The 14,142-nt window shown below is 38.1% G+C and overlaps 1 protein-coding gene across 3 annotated transcripts in view; it reads left to right on the top strand.

Moving 5' to 3' along the window:
* Window positions 1–2,421, top strand: part of KATNAL1 (katanin catalytic subunit A1 like 1) — a 78,915-nt gene extending 76,494 nt beyond the window's left edge. For all 3 annotated transcript variants that reach the window (XM_080799116.1, XM_080799118.1, XM_080799117.1), the window contains exon 11: window positions 614–2,421. In XM_080799116.1, the coding sequence (XP_080655242.1) occupies window positions 614–812 (199 nt within the window). In that variant the 3' untranslated portion in view covers window positions 813–2,421. The remainder of the gene's footprint in view (window positions 1–613) is intronic.
* The last annotated feature ends 11,721 nt before the right edge of the window (window positions 2,422–14,142 follow it).

Consider the following 14,142-nt stretch of genomic DNA (forward strand, 5'->3'; position numbering starts at 1 on the left):
TCCCCACTGAGTAGAGAGCCCGATGCGGGGCTCGATCCCAGGACCCTGGGATCATGACCTGAGCCGAAGGCAGAGGCCTTAACCCACTGAGCCACCCAGGCACCCCGGTTTAATCCCTTTAGTTGTCCACCAGAGCCCCATATGGGGGCCTCCACATCTACCCGGTGCAGATACATTCATGTTCCAGAGAAGGAGTTTCCTGGCTTTACCTCCTCTAATTAGGTCGTAGACAAACTGTTATAAGATTTGAATTATCTTAATATTAGCCATGTGTTCGTTTTCAAGTGTGTAATTCCGTATTTCACAACTCTACTTCTGTTTCCTAACTTTCTTGGCTGCCTTTGAAGAGCAAGCGGGGAAAAGAAAATTCAGTACTATTGGAGTCCAAACTCGACTTTTAGGATTCATTGATAGTACATTTTATGTTTAAGTCATTTGCATCCTGTTTTAACCTTTTCTGAGCCCTCAGGATATCTCTAAAATGGGAAATTCTGCGCAGCACCATAAAAACACATAAAATGATTTTTCGAATGTTTTCTCTTAACTTTGTTACAATTGACAGTGTTTAAAACATTTGCATCAGTGTGGATTCACGGATTTTGTATGTTTTTAGGGATGCCTCTTTAATGGCAATGAGACGGCGAATCAATGGCTTAGGTCCAGAAGAGATCCGTGCACTTTCTAAAGAGGAGCTTCAGATGCCTGTTACCAAAGGAGACTTTGAATTGGCTCTTAAGAAAATTGCCAAGTCTGTCTCTGCTGCAGACTTGGAGAAGTATGAAAAATGGATGGTTGAATTTGGATCTGCTTGAATTTCTGTCAGTTCTTTCATTTCTGGTATTTTTATTTATAAAATGTGAAGAAATTCCCTGCAGTTTTTTTTTAAAAACAGGTTTAGAACTTTTCATTGGAGAGGTGCTTCCCTTAAAGGCAAAAAACTTAGAACCACAAAGAATATATATATAGTTGGGAAAGAAGAAAAGCTTACACAGGGAGCCTGATAGTCTCCCTCACCTGGCTGTGTGCTGGTAATGCCACATTTTCACGCATTAATATTGCACGTGCAAAAAAAAAAAAAAAAATTGCACGTGCAAAAAAAAAAAAAAGCAGTGTGTCAGGAGGCCAAGGAGCGATCAGTGTGCTCACATAGAAGCTTGTTTACAAAAGAGTTAGAAGGACCTCTCTTTCTCAGTTGCATTTGTTGGTTTTGTTGTTTTGTTTTTTTTCTATTCTTCACTCTGAGCGTGAGGGACCCATGTATGTTGATTTTTAACATTAGAACTGGGTTTGTGTCAAATTCATTATTGTTAAAAATGATGGTTTTGAATTAAATAATTTGTTAAACCTTTAGAATTCAACTCTTACTGTCACAGTCTATCATACAGTTGAATTTTTACCTTCTGTTCTCCCACCATTTCTTCTATTAACTATCTAATCCTTTATTCAGCTTCATGATGTCCTCATGGCTTGTGGTCTTTGAAGTGTTTTGTCAGGTTGTTTCTCTGGTCTTTAGTATTTTTTGCTGGCACTTATTTGGAAGGGTGGGGAGAATATTATGATTGCATAAGAAGCACTTCTTCATTCTTGAATTCTAGATTTGTTTTCACTTTTCGTTCAGTATGTTCAAATAGATAAGCCTTTTATTTTCCTCAGCTCTAACAATGTTTGATTTTTGCTGAACTTGACTTTCATATTCTAAATAAATACTTTGGTATTCTAAGGAAGTCCACTCTCTTGTGGCTGATGCAAAACAAACAAAATCTTTATAGTTTTCCGGACAGCTGGTTTAACAAAATAGCATTATACATAATGAGTGATTTCATTTTAAAATTTTAAAATTATTCCTTGTCTAGGTTGAGAACTTGTACACTACAGTAAGATTAGGATGGAAGTCTGACATGCACATTGAGTTCAACAGGAATTAGACAATAAAAAGAGGCCAGAAAAAGTAGATGGCTTGTATCTAATCACAAGTAGAGCATTCTCATGCTTGTTTTTTTGAAGTTACATTTATCCCATTTGGATTGGGCAATCTTTGCTTTAATAGTGATGCTTTTTAAAATTTGTGTTTGATGCTATCTTGAATTCTCAGTTTTGGAGAGCACCCACTGGTTTAAAACTAAAAATAATAGAACTTTTTAGACACTTAACAAAAAAGCTCTTAGTATCTTGCTTTAAGACATTTGTTTCCCCTATTAGGAGTTGTATAATTTTCAGATAACTGAAGTCTGATTCTAAACTCCAGTATTTTATATAATGCAATAAATCACCCCTCCTTCCCTCTGGGGCATAGTTTATAAGAGTTAAAATCATAGGACATCATGATTTTATTTTAATTGAATGAATTCATTTAAAAAATTGAAGTAAGTTTCCTTTTATTCATTAACTTTTTAAATAAAGAAATAAATGATCACACTAAGATAATCTTGCAGACTGTTACCATCCAGTAACATATTTTTTTCCCTGAAGTCCTAAGGGCAGCTATTAAAACATGTGTGTTTTGATCGCTAAAACTTGTTAGACTCTTTTTCTAGGTGTTGTGTTATTTGTGTTGGCATGTATTTCTTCTTTTAAAATTCTTCATGGATAATAATATGGTAATTGTGATTTTTAAAAAATTATCAGTTAAGTAGTATTTGGACACTCAAGCTTCCTAGAAGCTTATCTTTGGTATGTTGGTAAACCAGGTGCACTTTTAAAATTTTTTGATTTCTGTTGTTTCTCATTTTGCTCTGTCAGTGGGTAGCGAATGCTTTGTGTTTCTTAACCCCCTTAAAGGATCCTGAGGAGATTGCTCAGGTGTTCTGTCCAGGCTTTACTGTACACTGTCGTATGCTGTCTTTATCGCAAGACAGTGTGTTGCCTTACCCAGAATGAGAAAATTGTTGTCGTCTTCTTTGGTTTTTTTTCTATGTTGCATTATCAGATTAGAAAGATTCAGTTCCTTTACTTCATCTGAAACCATGAGTGTTTTGGGCTCTGCAGCACAGTGAGGTTAGGACCGAGTTTTATACAATTCTGTCTTGCAAATATCTGATCAGATAGTTCCTTCATTTAGCAGGCTTGCATTGGTTGCTTACGGTGTACGAGACCCTTGGGTGGGAGCTCTGTGGCTTACAGAGTTGAACTAGGCTGGGCAATTCTGACTGGGCACTTTTTATACTTACACTGTGTGGCTTCTGTCTCCAACTAATGAAATGAATTCAGATTTTAAAAGGAGAGGCACGGTAATCTGTGTGTGCTTTGAAAGATAATATATATAGGTTTTTCTCTCTTTCTCCTTTAAATCTGTTTTAAAATAAGTTTCTTTGAACAATGGAATTATTACAGATCTGGCGATTTTCACAAACCATTTCCCAAACTTCACATTAATTGTAAATGTGTACACGTGTAATTATAGTAGACATTTTGCTCTTGTTATCACTCTATTTTTTTAAAGGTACTTAGTGTTGATGAAATGTACTAGACAAATGGCTTTTAAATGTAGGCTGAAACCTTCTAGAAATCCAGGCAGGAAACTAGATGATGGCATCACAGACTTTCATCTTCCAGTTAGTAGTGCTGTAGACATTCTAGTATGATCAAATCACACTTTGGGCTTGGACCTCTGTCTCCAGAAAAAGCAAGACAGCTTGGAAGAGGAAATGTGTTGAGGTCTAGCTGCATAATTAGGGGCTTCAGTTGAGCTCCTGAGACTGCAGTTTTTCTGATGTGATATTTGACTGTCAGAGTATAGGGTGAAACCACTAATTACTCAAAAAGTGAGCATACATATATCTGGTGAATCTGCTATCAACAAACATACAGGTTCTTCAGGTAAAGGTGTGTGTCTGCAGCACCAATGTACAATGTAAATGTCACTCTTGCACTTGGCTATATGTAGCCTGACTCTGTTGAACACGAAATTACTGATAATCCTGAGGTTTTGTACAGCTTGAGTTCACGTGAACTCCTGCGTTGGAAGTTCTTTATACTTTATACTGTTGAATCTATGATGAGAATTGTAAAATGGTAGCCAGTTGGCATAGTTAGGTTTCTCTCTCCTCCAGCTAGGGTGGAGGATATATATATACTTAGGCAGGTATTTCATATTGTGTGGGCTTCGGCTCCTTCAGTATTATCTTGATTATTGAGTCCTTTTGGTGTAATAGTAGATCCCCACTCTTTCTTTTATCTTAGTGATAAATCATCTTAATCCTATGTGATAGGCCTAAAATGTTAAGGATATTTGCTGGCCTTTTCCAAGAAATGGCCACATTAACTTGAATGAAACATTTTTTGAAACATTTTTTTGTGTCTTTTGTTTCTTAACTGTTTTGATTGTATGATTTTTTTTTTACATATCACTTAATCTGTGATGCACATAATATTTATGTGAATCTAAAAATCTGTCACAATAGAGAAGAATAGGAATTACAGTTGGAGGGCATATTAGGGAATAAAAATATTTGAACCCTGAATGTTACATTCTCATCTCCACTAATTATTTTTACAGCAAAAGCTAAAAACTCTATTATAATTATTATATTTACTTATTTATACTTTCAAATTGGGCTTTATTTATTTAATTCTTAAAGGACATTTGCTTTTAATATTGTTTCTTTTTTTTTTTTTTTTAATTTTATTTATTTATTTTTTTACAGACAGAGATCACAAGGAGGCAGAGAGGCAGGCAGAGAGAGAGAGGAAGGGAAGCAGGCTCCCTGCCAAGCAGAGAGCCCGATGCGGGGCTTGATCCCAGGACCCTGAGATCATGACCTGAGCCAAAGGCAGAGGCTTTAACCCACTGAGCCACCCAGGCACCCCTTAATATTGTTTCTTAATGCAGGAATGGTATGAGTACTTTAAAAATAAAATCCCTAAGATAATAGGTACATTTTTAAACAAATGCAAATTAACAGTAATTCTTGAAATGTTTACTAGGTTTTTTGGCTCTAGACAGCTCTTTAACTCAGTGGTATTTCTGAATTTCCAAGTGACTTGTTAATTAAAAAAAAAAAGGAAAACTAATAAGGTAATGTCATTTATTCTTTTTATTTTACCGTTCTCACTTCTTGATCAGCCTTATTTCATGTATATCTATAAATAACCTGGATACTGCTTTGTCACCGGCAGTGTGTAGGTTTTATACGTTTGGAAGTTCAGCCCAACAAATAGGGAATTAGTATAGAGGTATTTTTCCTGTAAAAAGCCTCCCACTTGATTTTGTGCTCATAAAATGCACTTTCATTTTACACCTCTGAAATGACTAAATATTGCCCTTTGGGCAACTTGAATCTTTGCACTTGTTTTTTCCAGAGTCTACCTCAGTTAACCAGGCATAGTTTTAGGAGGAAGTGAACTGAAACCATATTTAAATTCCGTTCAGCATCTATGCAGATTTGTTCAAGCACTTCCTTCTCTCTCCTCTTGCCCTCCCTCCACTATCTTTTTTTTTTTTTTTTAAATCTTGAGATTTAAAATATTTGCCTTTGCAAAGCTATATATTCCAAATTAAGCCTCTGTGAAATCTCTGGATGATTCTTTCTCTTTTTGGTGTGGCTTCATTATTCGGATGTGTTTCATTTCAAGGAGCAGTTTCAGACATGACACATGTCCCCTTCTTTCCCATAGCTTCATAAATGCAGACTATTTTGATAACAGTAAAAACCTTGGAATCTAACTGTTCCAGTGTCCATTCTCTAAGAACCCACGTGTTTTATGAAAACACACGGAAATGGACGCAGGTCTATTCATGTGTTGGTACAGCAACAGGGAGTCGCCTTGAGTTACCATTTCGTGGATGGTTTCCCGCGGATCATTACATGTTGGGATGGTTTGTATATGGCTAAGAGTTTTGTTTCAGTGTTTGTCTCTCAGTATTTTGAACCTAATTCAAAGAAAAAGACGTTTCTAAATTGTATTTCTTCAACGTGCTTTTCCTTACATTTTGCACTGCTACTTTGCTAGTCTCCTGAGCTTAGTTGTTTTTGTGCATAGGTTTTGATTTGATAATAAATTTCTAGAGTGTTGCTTGTTGCTGTTTTCTTTGTGGTTCCTATTTGATCTATAGTCACTGGTCCACTTTCTGCCACCAGTGAGAGTAGCAAACCCCTCACTGGTAAGGAATGACGTCTCCTAGAGTTTCTGTTCTTAAAAAAATCACATATTGTAAACTTGACCTTTTTTGTTTGCCATGATAATTTCAAGTTTGAGGGAGGTAATCTAAGAGTGGCTTTTTAATTAATTCTAATGGGTTTAGTAAATACACTTGCCTTATTTATATAACACCATTGCAAAATGGATGTTCCATATGGTGAATTTTCCAGATGACTGTATCTTATTTTATGAATCACCCAGAACTATTTTTTTTAATTAATAGACTTTATTTTTTGAGCAGTTTATATTTACAGAAAAATTCAACAGCAAGGAGAGTTCTTCCTCCCTCCTCTGCTCCCCTCCAGAACGCTTCAAGCCCCTTTTATTAACATCTTGCTTTAGTGTAGTATACTTGTTATACTTTTTTTTAAAAGATTTTATTTATTTATTTGACAGAGATCACAAGTAGGCAGAGAGGCAGACAGAGAAAGAGAGGGAAGCAGACTCCCTGCTGAGCAGAAAGCCCAATGCGGGACTCGATTCCAGGACCCTGAGATCATGACCTGAGCCGAAGGCAGCGGATCAACCCACTAAGCCACCCAGGCACCACTACTTGTTATACTTGAATCACTATTGGTGCATTATTATTACATTATTACAAAGTACATAGTTTACATTAAGATTCGTATATCTACCATTCGTATATCTACCATTACAGGATCATACAGAATAGTTCCAGTGCCCTAAAAATCCTCCTGGCTCTGACTCTTCATCTTTCCCCCTCCCCCAAACCCTCAACAAGCAGTGAACACTCTGTAGTTGCCATTTAAAGAATTGTTATATAGTTGGAATCCTACTGTTACTTAACAGTTTGCACTTTCCTCCATGTCTTTTTGAGGCTTAATAGTTCATTTCTTTTTGTCTGTTACATGATGTTCAAGTCTGTTTGAAGGACATCTTAGTTGCTTACAAGTTTTAGAAATTGCTTTGAAGTGCTATAAACGTTCATGTGCAGGTTTTTGTTGGTCATAAGTTTGTAGCTCATTTGAGTAAATATCTAGGAATGTGATTGCTAGAATATATTGGAAGAGTGTGTTTAATTTTGTAAGAAACTGTGAACCATATTCCACAGTAGCTGTACCATTTTGCATTCCCACCAGCAATGAATGAGTGTTCCTGTTGCCCCACATCCTCTCCAGCATTTGGTGTTGTCAGGGTTCTGATTTTGCCATTCTAATAAGTGTGTACTGGCATAACATTGCTTTTTAAATTTCCAGTTCTGTAATGACATGTTGAGCATCTTTTCATATGTGTATCTATTTTTAGTTGGCTTTTATTGAAACCTTGCTAGAATGTGTCATGCTCCTTCTCTGACTTGGTAAAATAGAGAATTTGAGCTTAACCTTTTCTTCATGATTCAGGGTTATCCTTAAAATATGCTACCTTCAGCAGCTAGTGGAGTTGGGGGGTGGGAAGGTGGGGAACAGGGCTTTTCTGCCTGTCACTACATGGTCTTTGAGTTTTGGTGTTTGCTCTTATAGCATCTTTACTATTCTGTTATCAGGCTGACCACCTTTATTCCTCTTCCAGTTCCTACCTCCAGTCTGTAGTGAACCCAGTGAAGCAGTCATTAAATGGCTGATTAGAGTACGGGTAAATTAGGAGTACAGCCCTATGGGGATAAGGAGTAGTAGGGAGCTGTACAGTCTTTAAGCTTTAGTGCTTTGTGTCCTTTCTCTAGGCTGTGGCCTTCTTAGCTTTATCTTTGGTTCCCAGAAATGTTCCTGGTAGACCCAAGTGTGAAGTCGATGTTTGTACTTGATTATATTGTTGTGTCATCATGTAATATTTATAGCCGGAAAGCACCTAGCATCAATTTAATTCCATGCGTCAGCCCCTGCCTTGCAAATGGATAGCCAGAAAGGGCAAGCGTGAGCTACCAACTCAGGCTCAGATCCTGGAGGCTAGGGCCAGCGTGCTTCCCTCCCTCCCTGGCTGGACGTGACCTTAGGCCGCTGCAACTGGTCCAGACAGACACAGGGATTTACCCTGGATGTGCCCGGCTCCTTACTCGCCACCGCTGCTCCTGCCAAACCAGGACACGTGGGAAAGGAATCAAGGGACAGGAGCAGTGTCTTCAGTGGCTACTTCCTATCCTCTTTCTGATCAGGAAAGTTTATGGTGAGCTCTTCTCTAATTTGAATTTTTCCAAGGTCTTCTCTGGACCTTTCGTGTAAGTTTTGAGAGGTGCTCAGCAGCAACCCAGAGCAAAGGAAATTGGGAGCAAATGACATGGTGCATTCCTCTTACCATCTAGGTGAAAGAGCCAGGGAAATTTTATGATGTGTTTTCAAGATCACATTTTGAACTGGGAAGTGAGACTTGTATCTATTTTTGATCTTGAAGAATGCTGCAGATAGGCTTTAAAGAAAGTAAGCCAGACAGCAAAAACATATCTTAAGGACCTTTAAGCCTCTGATGCCAATAAAGCCTATTCACCCAAGATGGTAAGATAAATTGACGTCATGGGTTGAAACTAACATTTGTAATGTTTGCTGTATGCTAGATACTTTACCTTTATTGTTTTATTAAATCTGTACATTAGCTGTAAGCTATACCATTACTCTCTTTTTGCAGAAGAGGAAATTGAGGTTTATAAAGTGACTTGTTACAGTCATTTGTCCCCTAAGCAGTGGAAGGAAGAGTGGAATTATGTCAGTTTAATTCCAGAGCCTATTCCTTTGTTTGCTGTATTCCAGGATTACTTTTAAACAATATAAATGCAAAAGGACTCAAATCTTGAAATAAAAGTTATATTCACTCATTTTTTCTGAGGTTATTAATGATTCTTAACCTTCTCTTTCCTGAATGCTTTTTTTGGGGAAAGATTTATTTATTTACTTTAGAGAGAGTTGGGGGAGGAAGGGGCAGAAGGAGAGAGATAACCGCCCTCCCCCCCGCAGACTCCCCACTAAGCACAGAGCCCAGTGTGGGGCTCCATCCCAGGTCCCTGAGATCATGACCCAAGCTGAAACCAGAACCCAGCTGCTCAACTGACTGAGCCACCCAGGTGCCCAAACTGTAATGCTTTTTTTTTTTTTTTTTTTAAACCAGGAGACTTATAGGCTTTTATGTCGTAGAACTAAAATGAATTGGGGAATGTCACTGTCAGAGCTATATCAGACTGTAAATACGCACCTGTTTTGTGGGACAGACTTTATTATAGGAACCAGTCATTCTGAAAGTTTCCATGAATTGTATTTAGACCACCAGCTTAAGTGACATAAAGCTCTATCAGTTATTTTTATTAAGAATATCCCCGACAGCACTCTGCCCACTGGATGACAGCTCCAGAGTCATTAGCTGTATGTATGGTCACTGTCAATTACCAGGAGAGCCACCCCCCATGTACTTGGCCCCGGGTTCATTGTCTATATTTGAAGTGTTACCCTAGAGCTGAGTTTAGTTCTGAATGTTCAAAATGCTTTCAGTTAGCACATCTTTAATAACTTTTTTAGACAAATAACTAATCATGCTTTGACTACTGTATTACAGAACATAAATCCTAAACTATAGTGTTAGTAATTATTATGTAATTAGATGGATGAATCAAACTTCGTTTGCAATTTGTAAAATACCTCAAGCTGTTTTTCAAACATTTTGTAATGTGTTTTGTAACATTTCTCAAAAGTACTTTACCAAGCATATTTCCTCTAATTTTTAAACCCTTGTGTATTTTAAGGGAAATTTAATCCATATGTTTCTGATTCATTTGCACTTAACTCATCAAAGTTATTTTTTTAAGAACAATTTGATTTCCAATCAGGCTTCGGAACCCTTGTCATGAATTCCATCAGCCTTTTTTAAAAGCCTTTTCCCCAATCTAAACTTTTTTCCTCCAAAGATAAATGTGGCTGAAATATTTTAGTTCGGTTTACAATGCAGAGCCCATATTTCAAAATCTAAGCTAGTTCTGAATTTAGTGTAATAAATTATTCTGCTTTTACTGAAAGAACTTGCTTCATTTGTTTCTCTTCAAAGCAGGTCTCTGCAAAGAGCTTGTAATAAATAACAGTATGATCTCTCGAAAACACAGGGAACTGTACTACCTTCCCAAATTCATAGCACCAGTGACAAAAGGGAGTTGATCAGAAATCAACCGATGTTAACTGTTTCGTTAACTGTTTTGGGGTGGGACATCCATCATGTACATGATGAATATGCATACATATTCAAATATGCATGTATACATTCATAAAATGCTTAAATTCTTACAGATTATCTTTTTTGTTTTTACCTGTGCTTACAAATTCCAGCAAGACATTACTGTATTCTGGATTAAATTAATAATTTATTGGGAAACGCCTGTAATTGTTCTCATCTCTCTTCAAAAATGTTTCTCACTGGAGATTTAGTTCAACAGGTTTGTGTTGCCTAGCAGTTGGTCTGCGAGCACAGCTTTTTGTGTAGTTTTAATTCAGCAGGGTGATTGTATGAAATCTTCTTAGAAAAAGTAAGGTCATTGCAGTGAAGGTAAAAGGAAATACATTGCCAACTAATTGGACAGCATGTCATATACCAGAGTGACTCTGGAAGAGATTTGCTGCAACATAGCAACGAAGGGATGGATGGAAGGTTGCTCAAGGCAGCTCGAGGCTGCGTTCAGAAATACTCACATGAAAAGAAAGGCACCGTTTTCTTGGGTTCTCATTAGAGAGTTGTGCGCAGTACACATTTGCTAATCACAAGAAATAACCTCTTTAGTTCCTGTGTTTCATGGAGACTGTTCATTTTTTCCCCTGAATTGTTTAATGTGGGATGAAAACAAAATATCTTTCTGTACTTTCAAAGCACAGTGATTTCTTATACATTTTGCTAGTTTGTGCTGTAAATGAACTCTTAAATACTTTAGGGAACATTTTTATGACTGATGAATTCCTTTTAAGAATGAACTTAATTTTTAAAAAATTCAAACCCAAATGTAAAACTCTTGCATGAGAGGATGCTTTTACCTTTTATCTTGTATTTTTCCATATGATACTTGTTTTACTTTACAAAGGAAATACGCTTACAAGATTTTTAAGGTAGTTTAAGTAGTTTAAAAAAAATTTCTATTTAAAGAAATCAAGTTAGCACCTGCTCTTCTATCTCCCAAAAGCCCTTGGCCTATAAGTCAGTCAGGACTCAACCTCATTTCATTTGGCTCCTAGGGCAGGATTGTGCAGGTCTTCGTCACTGGTAACCTGCAGCAGTGTTCTGCAAACTTCTGGGATGATACTTCTCCATCAATAAGATGTTTGGGAGTTTTCTACCCTGATGCTATTGATATTTTGTAGAATATTTGTAATATATTTATAGTAGTATTTATATATAATTTATAACCATATTCACAAAGTTAGAAAATTTAGAGACTATAAATGTGAAAACACTGACAGATAATTTTATTGCTACAAAATGCCCTCTAAAAATTACGAAGAATATTTGTACTGAGAGCCATGAGATTAAATATTATCTGTTGTTTTTTTGAGCCAGGGCCTCCTCACTGGGCACAGTGATTTCAGTGTATTTCAGTGCTTAGTTTCATGACTCCTGTGGTGAAAAAGTTACTTTACAAAAGTGCATATAGATCCAAATGGAAGAAATAAATCACTGGCTGCAGTTATAAGTCTTGAGCTCCATTAAAAATGATGAAAAAATCACGCTCACTAATTATGCAGAAGTTTTCATTTATCTTTGGCTAAGCCTGTGAACTGCTTTATTTGGAAGGTTTTTAAAGAAATGGGAAATTTATTTCGAGGTTAAGTTGCAGATATTAGAGTTTTTAGCAAGAGACTCACAGTTTTTGGCAGCAAAATCCTGGAACAGTGGAAACCCCTACTTGAGGTCAGGAACTGGGTCTTCCGCCTGCCTGCCTCCCTGACCCGCAGGTGCCGAGGAGTTCCAGTTCTCAGCCAGTCCCACCGACAGTTTTCCTGATTCTGCACAATCTGGTCGTGATGGTCCTCGAATGCCTTGAGACAGGTGTAATTTCTGTTGTGAGTTTTCCTCTTCTCAGTCTTAAAGTAATTCCTGACTTGTAGATACGATGTGAATGTCACTGTCATTTCTTCCTTTTCACTTGTCAGGGATCCCTGTGCTGACATCCACAACCACTTCTGCGGCTTCTGTTAAAATCTTCTCCTGCAGACATGCCTATTGTCACCCTTCTCTTTTCATTGGGTCGGAGACGCCTAAGGCCCTGCCGCTCCTGCCTGGCCTCTCCTCGCTCATGGAGGAGAAGGACTCTTCAGTTAAATGTGAACAGAACTGTTGAAGGGAGAAGCGAGAGTCAAGCAGCCGTAGTTACTAACAGCAAAGTGTTAAGGTCTGAGAGGCAGACTAGAAGGGAGACTCGAGGAAGGAGGGTATGGAGTTTTCAAAGGAAACTTTGAAGGAATCCTCATGTATTCTGTGACTAGCTGAAGCCTGCCATGAACCACAAATGTTTGGTCTTATTTGCACTGTGTATACTCTGGTCCAAGACTCACTCCTGCTGTCTGGCTGGAGAGCTAGTAGCCGTTTACACAAGAGGTCTGTTGGTTGGATCACAAGAGGCGTTAATGGTACTGTGAGAACGTCAGCTCTGGCACCAGAAACCTGGGTTCTAGCCCCAGCTCCGTCACTTCCAAACTGCTGGACTGTGGGCCAGTTACTTATCTTCTCTGTGCCTCTGCTATCCCACCTGAAAATGGAGGTGATAAGACAGGACCACTACTAGGGAGATGAAATGAGATACTGAATTTCAAGTGCTTGTCAGTTTCAGGCACTGCAATGAATCCTCAGTAAACGTGAGCTAAGGTGGCATGTAACAGGCTTTCCCAGAGCCAGCTGGCTTGGAATCAGCCTCAGTGGGCATCTTTATACAGCAAACACTACAGATCGAGTCTTCCTTGGCACACCCCCTGAGAGAGCCAGTTTACCAGCACAGCACTGGTTAGTTTTTATTTTGTGCGAGTTTTTTTTTTTTTTTTTTTTCTTGGTAAGTAAAGCACCTCTGGATGCCTGGTCCAGCTCTCGTCAGTCCCTCTGAAATAGGGAGATGCGATGATGAATCCTATTCCTAACCCTTGCTAGTCATAATGAACAGGGCAGATTGATTTGCATTGAGCCATTTTTGACACAGGGTGAATGGCTGTTGGGGATCTGTCAAAATTAGGGCCACTGTCTTTTCTGAGCTAGACTTTACTCCAGTACTTTTATTGCAGTGTAGTAGAAATCTGAGGATACCGGAAATAGACCAAAGTGTTGCACCAACCTTTTATTACCTGACAAATACAGCCTGAGCTCTATCTAGGCAGTGCCCACACTGCTTTCAGCCTTTTGCCAAAAGTGAGATTCTTTAATTGTCCAAAGGGTTCTGATCCCCAGAATTGGCATGGCCTACCTAGTGCCTGTAGACATGTGTACATAGAAGTGTTTGCCAGGCATTTGTGAGAACTGTTCAGCTATTTTCTAGCAAACGTGGTAGGGGCAAGAGGAAGTGAGGGTTCTGTTCTCACTACTTTTAATACCTTTCCTGATCCAAAAACTGGGGTTTAGTGGCAGCACCCAATTAGAGCTCTCTTGCCTCAGCACATGATCACATTTCTCCCATCTACGATAGAAACAGAAAAACAAGCGTGATTTCTCAACAAAAAGGCTCTTTAGATTGGGAATTTACAAGCTACATGCTGTTTTTCTAATTGCAAATACATACGCACCTTCTAGAGGATCACACAGATCCTTGTGTACCTTGCTTAAGAATTGCAGACTGGCGATATCATATGTTAGCCCCAATTGCTTTTCACAAGGAGGAAAAGTGTTCCATGATGTCAGAGGGTCTCAGGTTCCATAGAGTGGAACTTTCCAAGGTTTTCTTTGTAATGCATGAGGAATTATTCAGGATGATCTAGCCAAGACTTACTTTTTCCATCTATTCTAATTTGAATCTTATGCAAAGCTTATTTTGTAGGTCTATTTAGACCTTTATTAAGTCATTCAGCTTACTGAATGTCCAGCAGATTCTAGTTAGAACCCCTGCTTTAA

This window comes from Martes martes (assembly GCF_963455335.1).
Source record: "Martes martes genome assembly, chromosome: 3".
NCBI lineage: Eukaryota > Metazoa > Chordata > Mammalia > Carnivora > Mustelidae > Martes > Martes martes.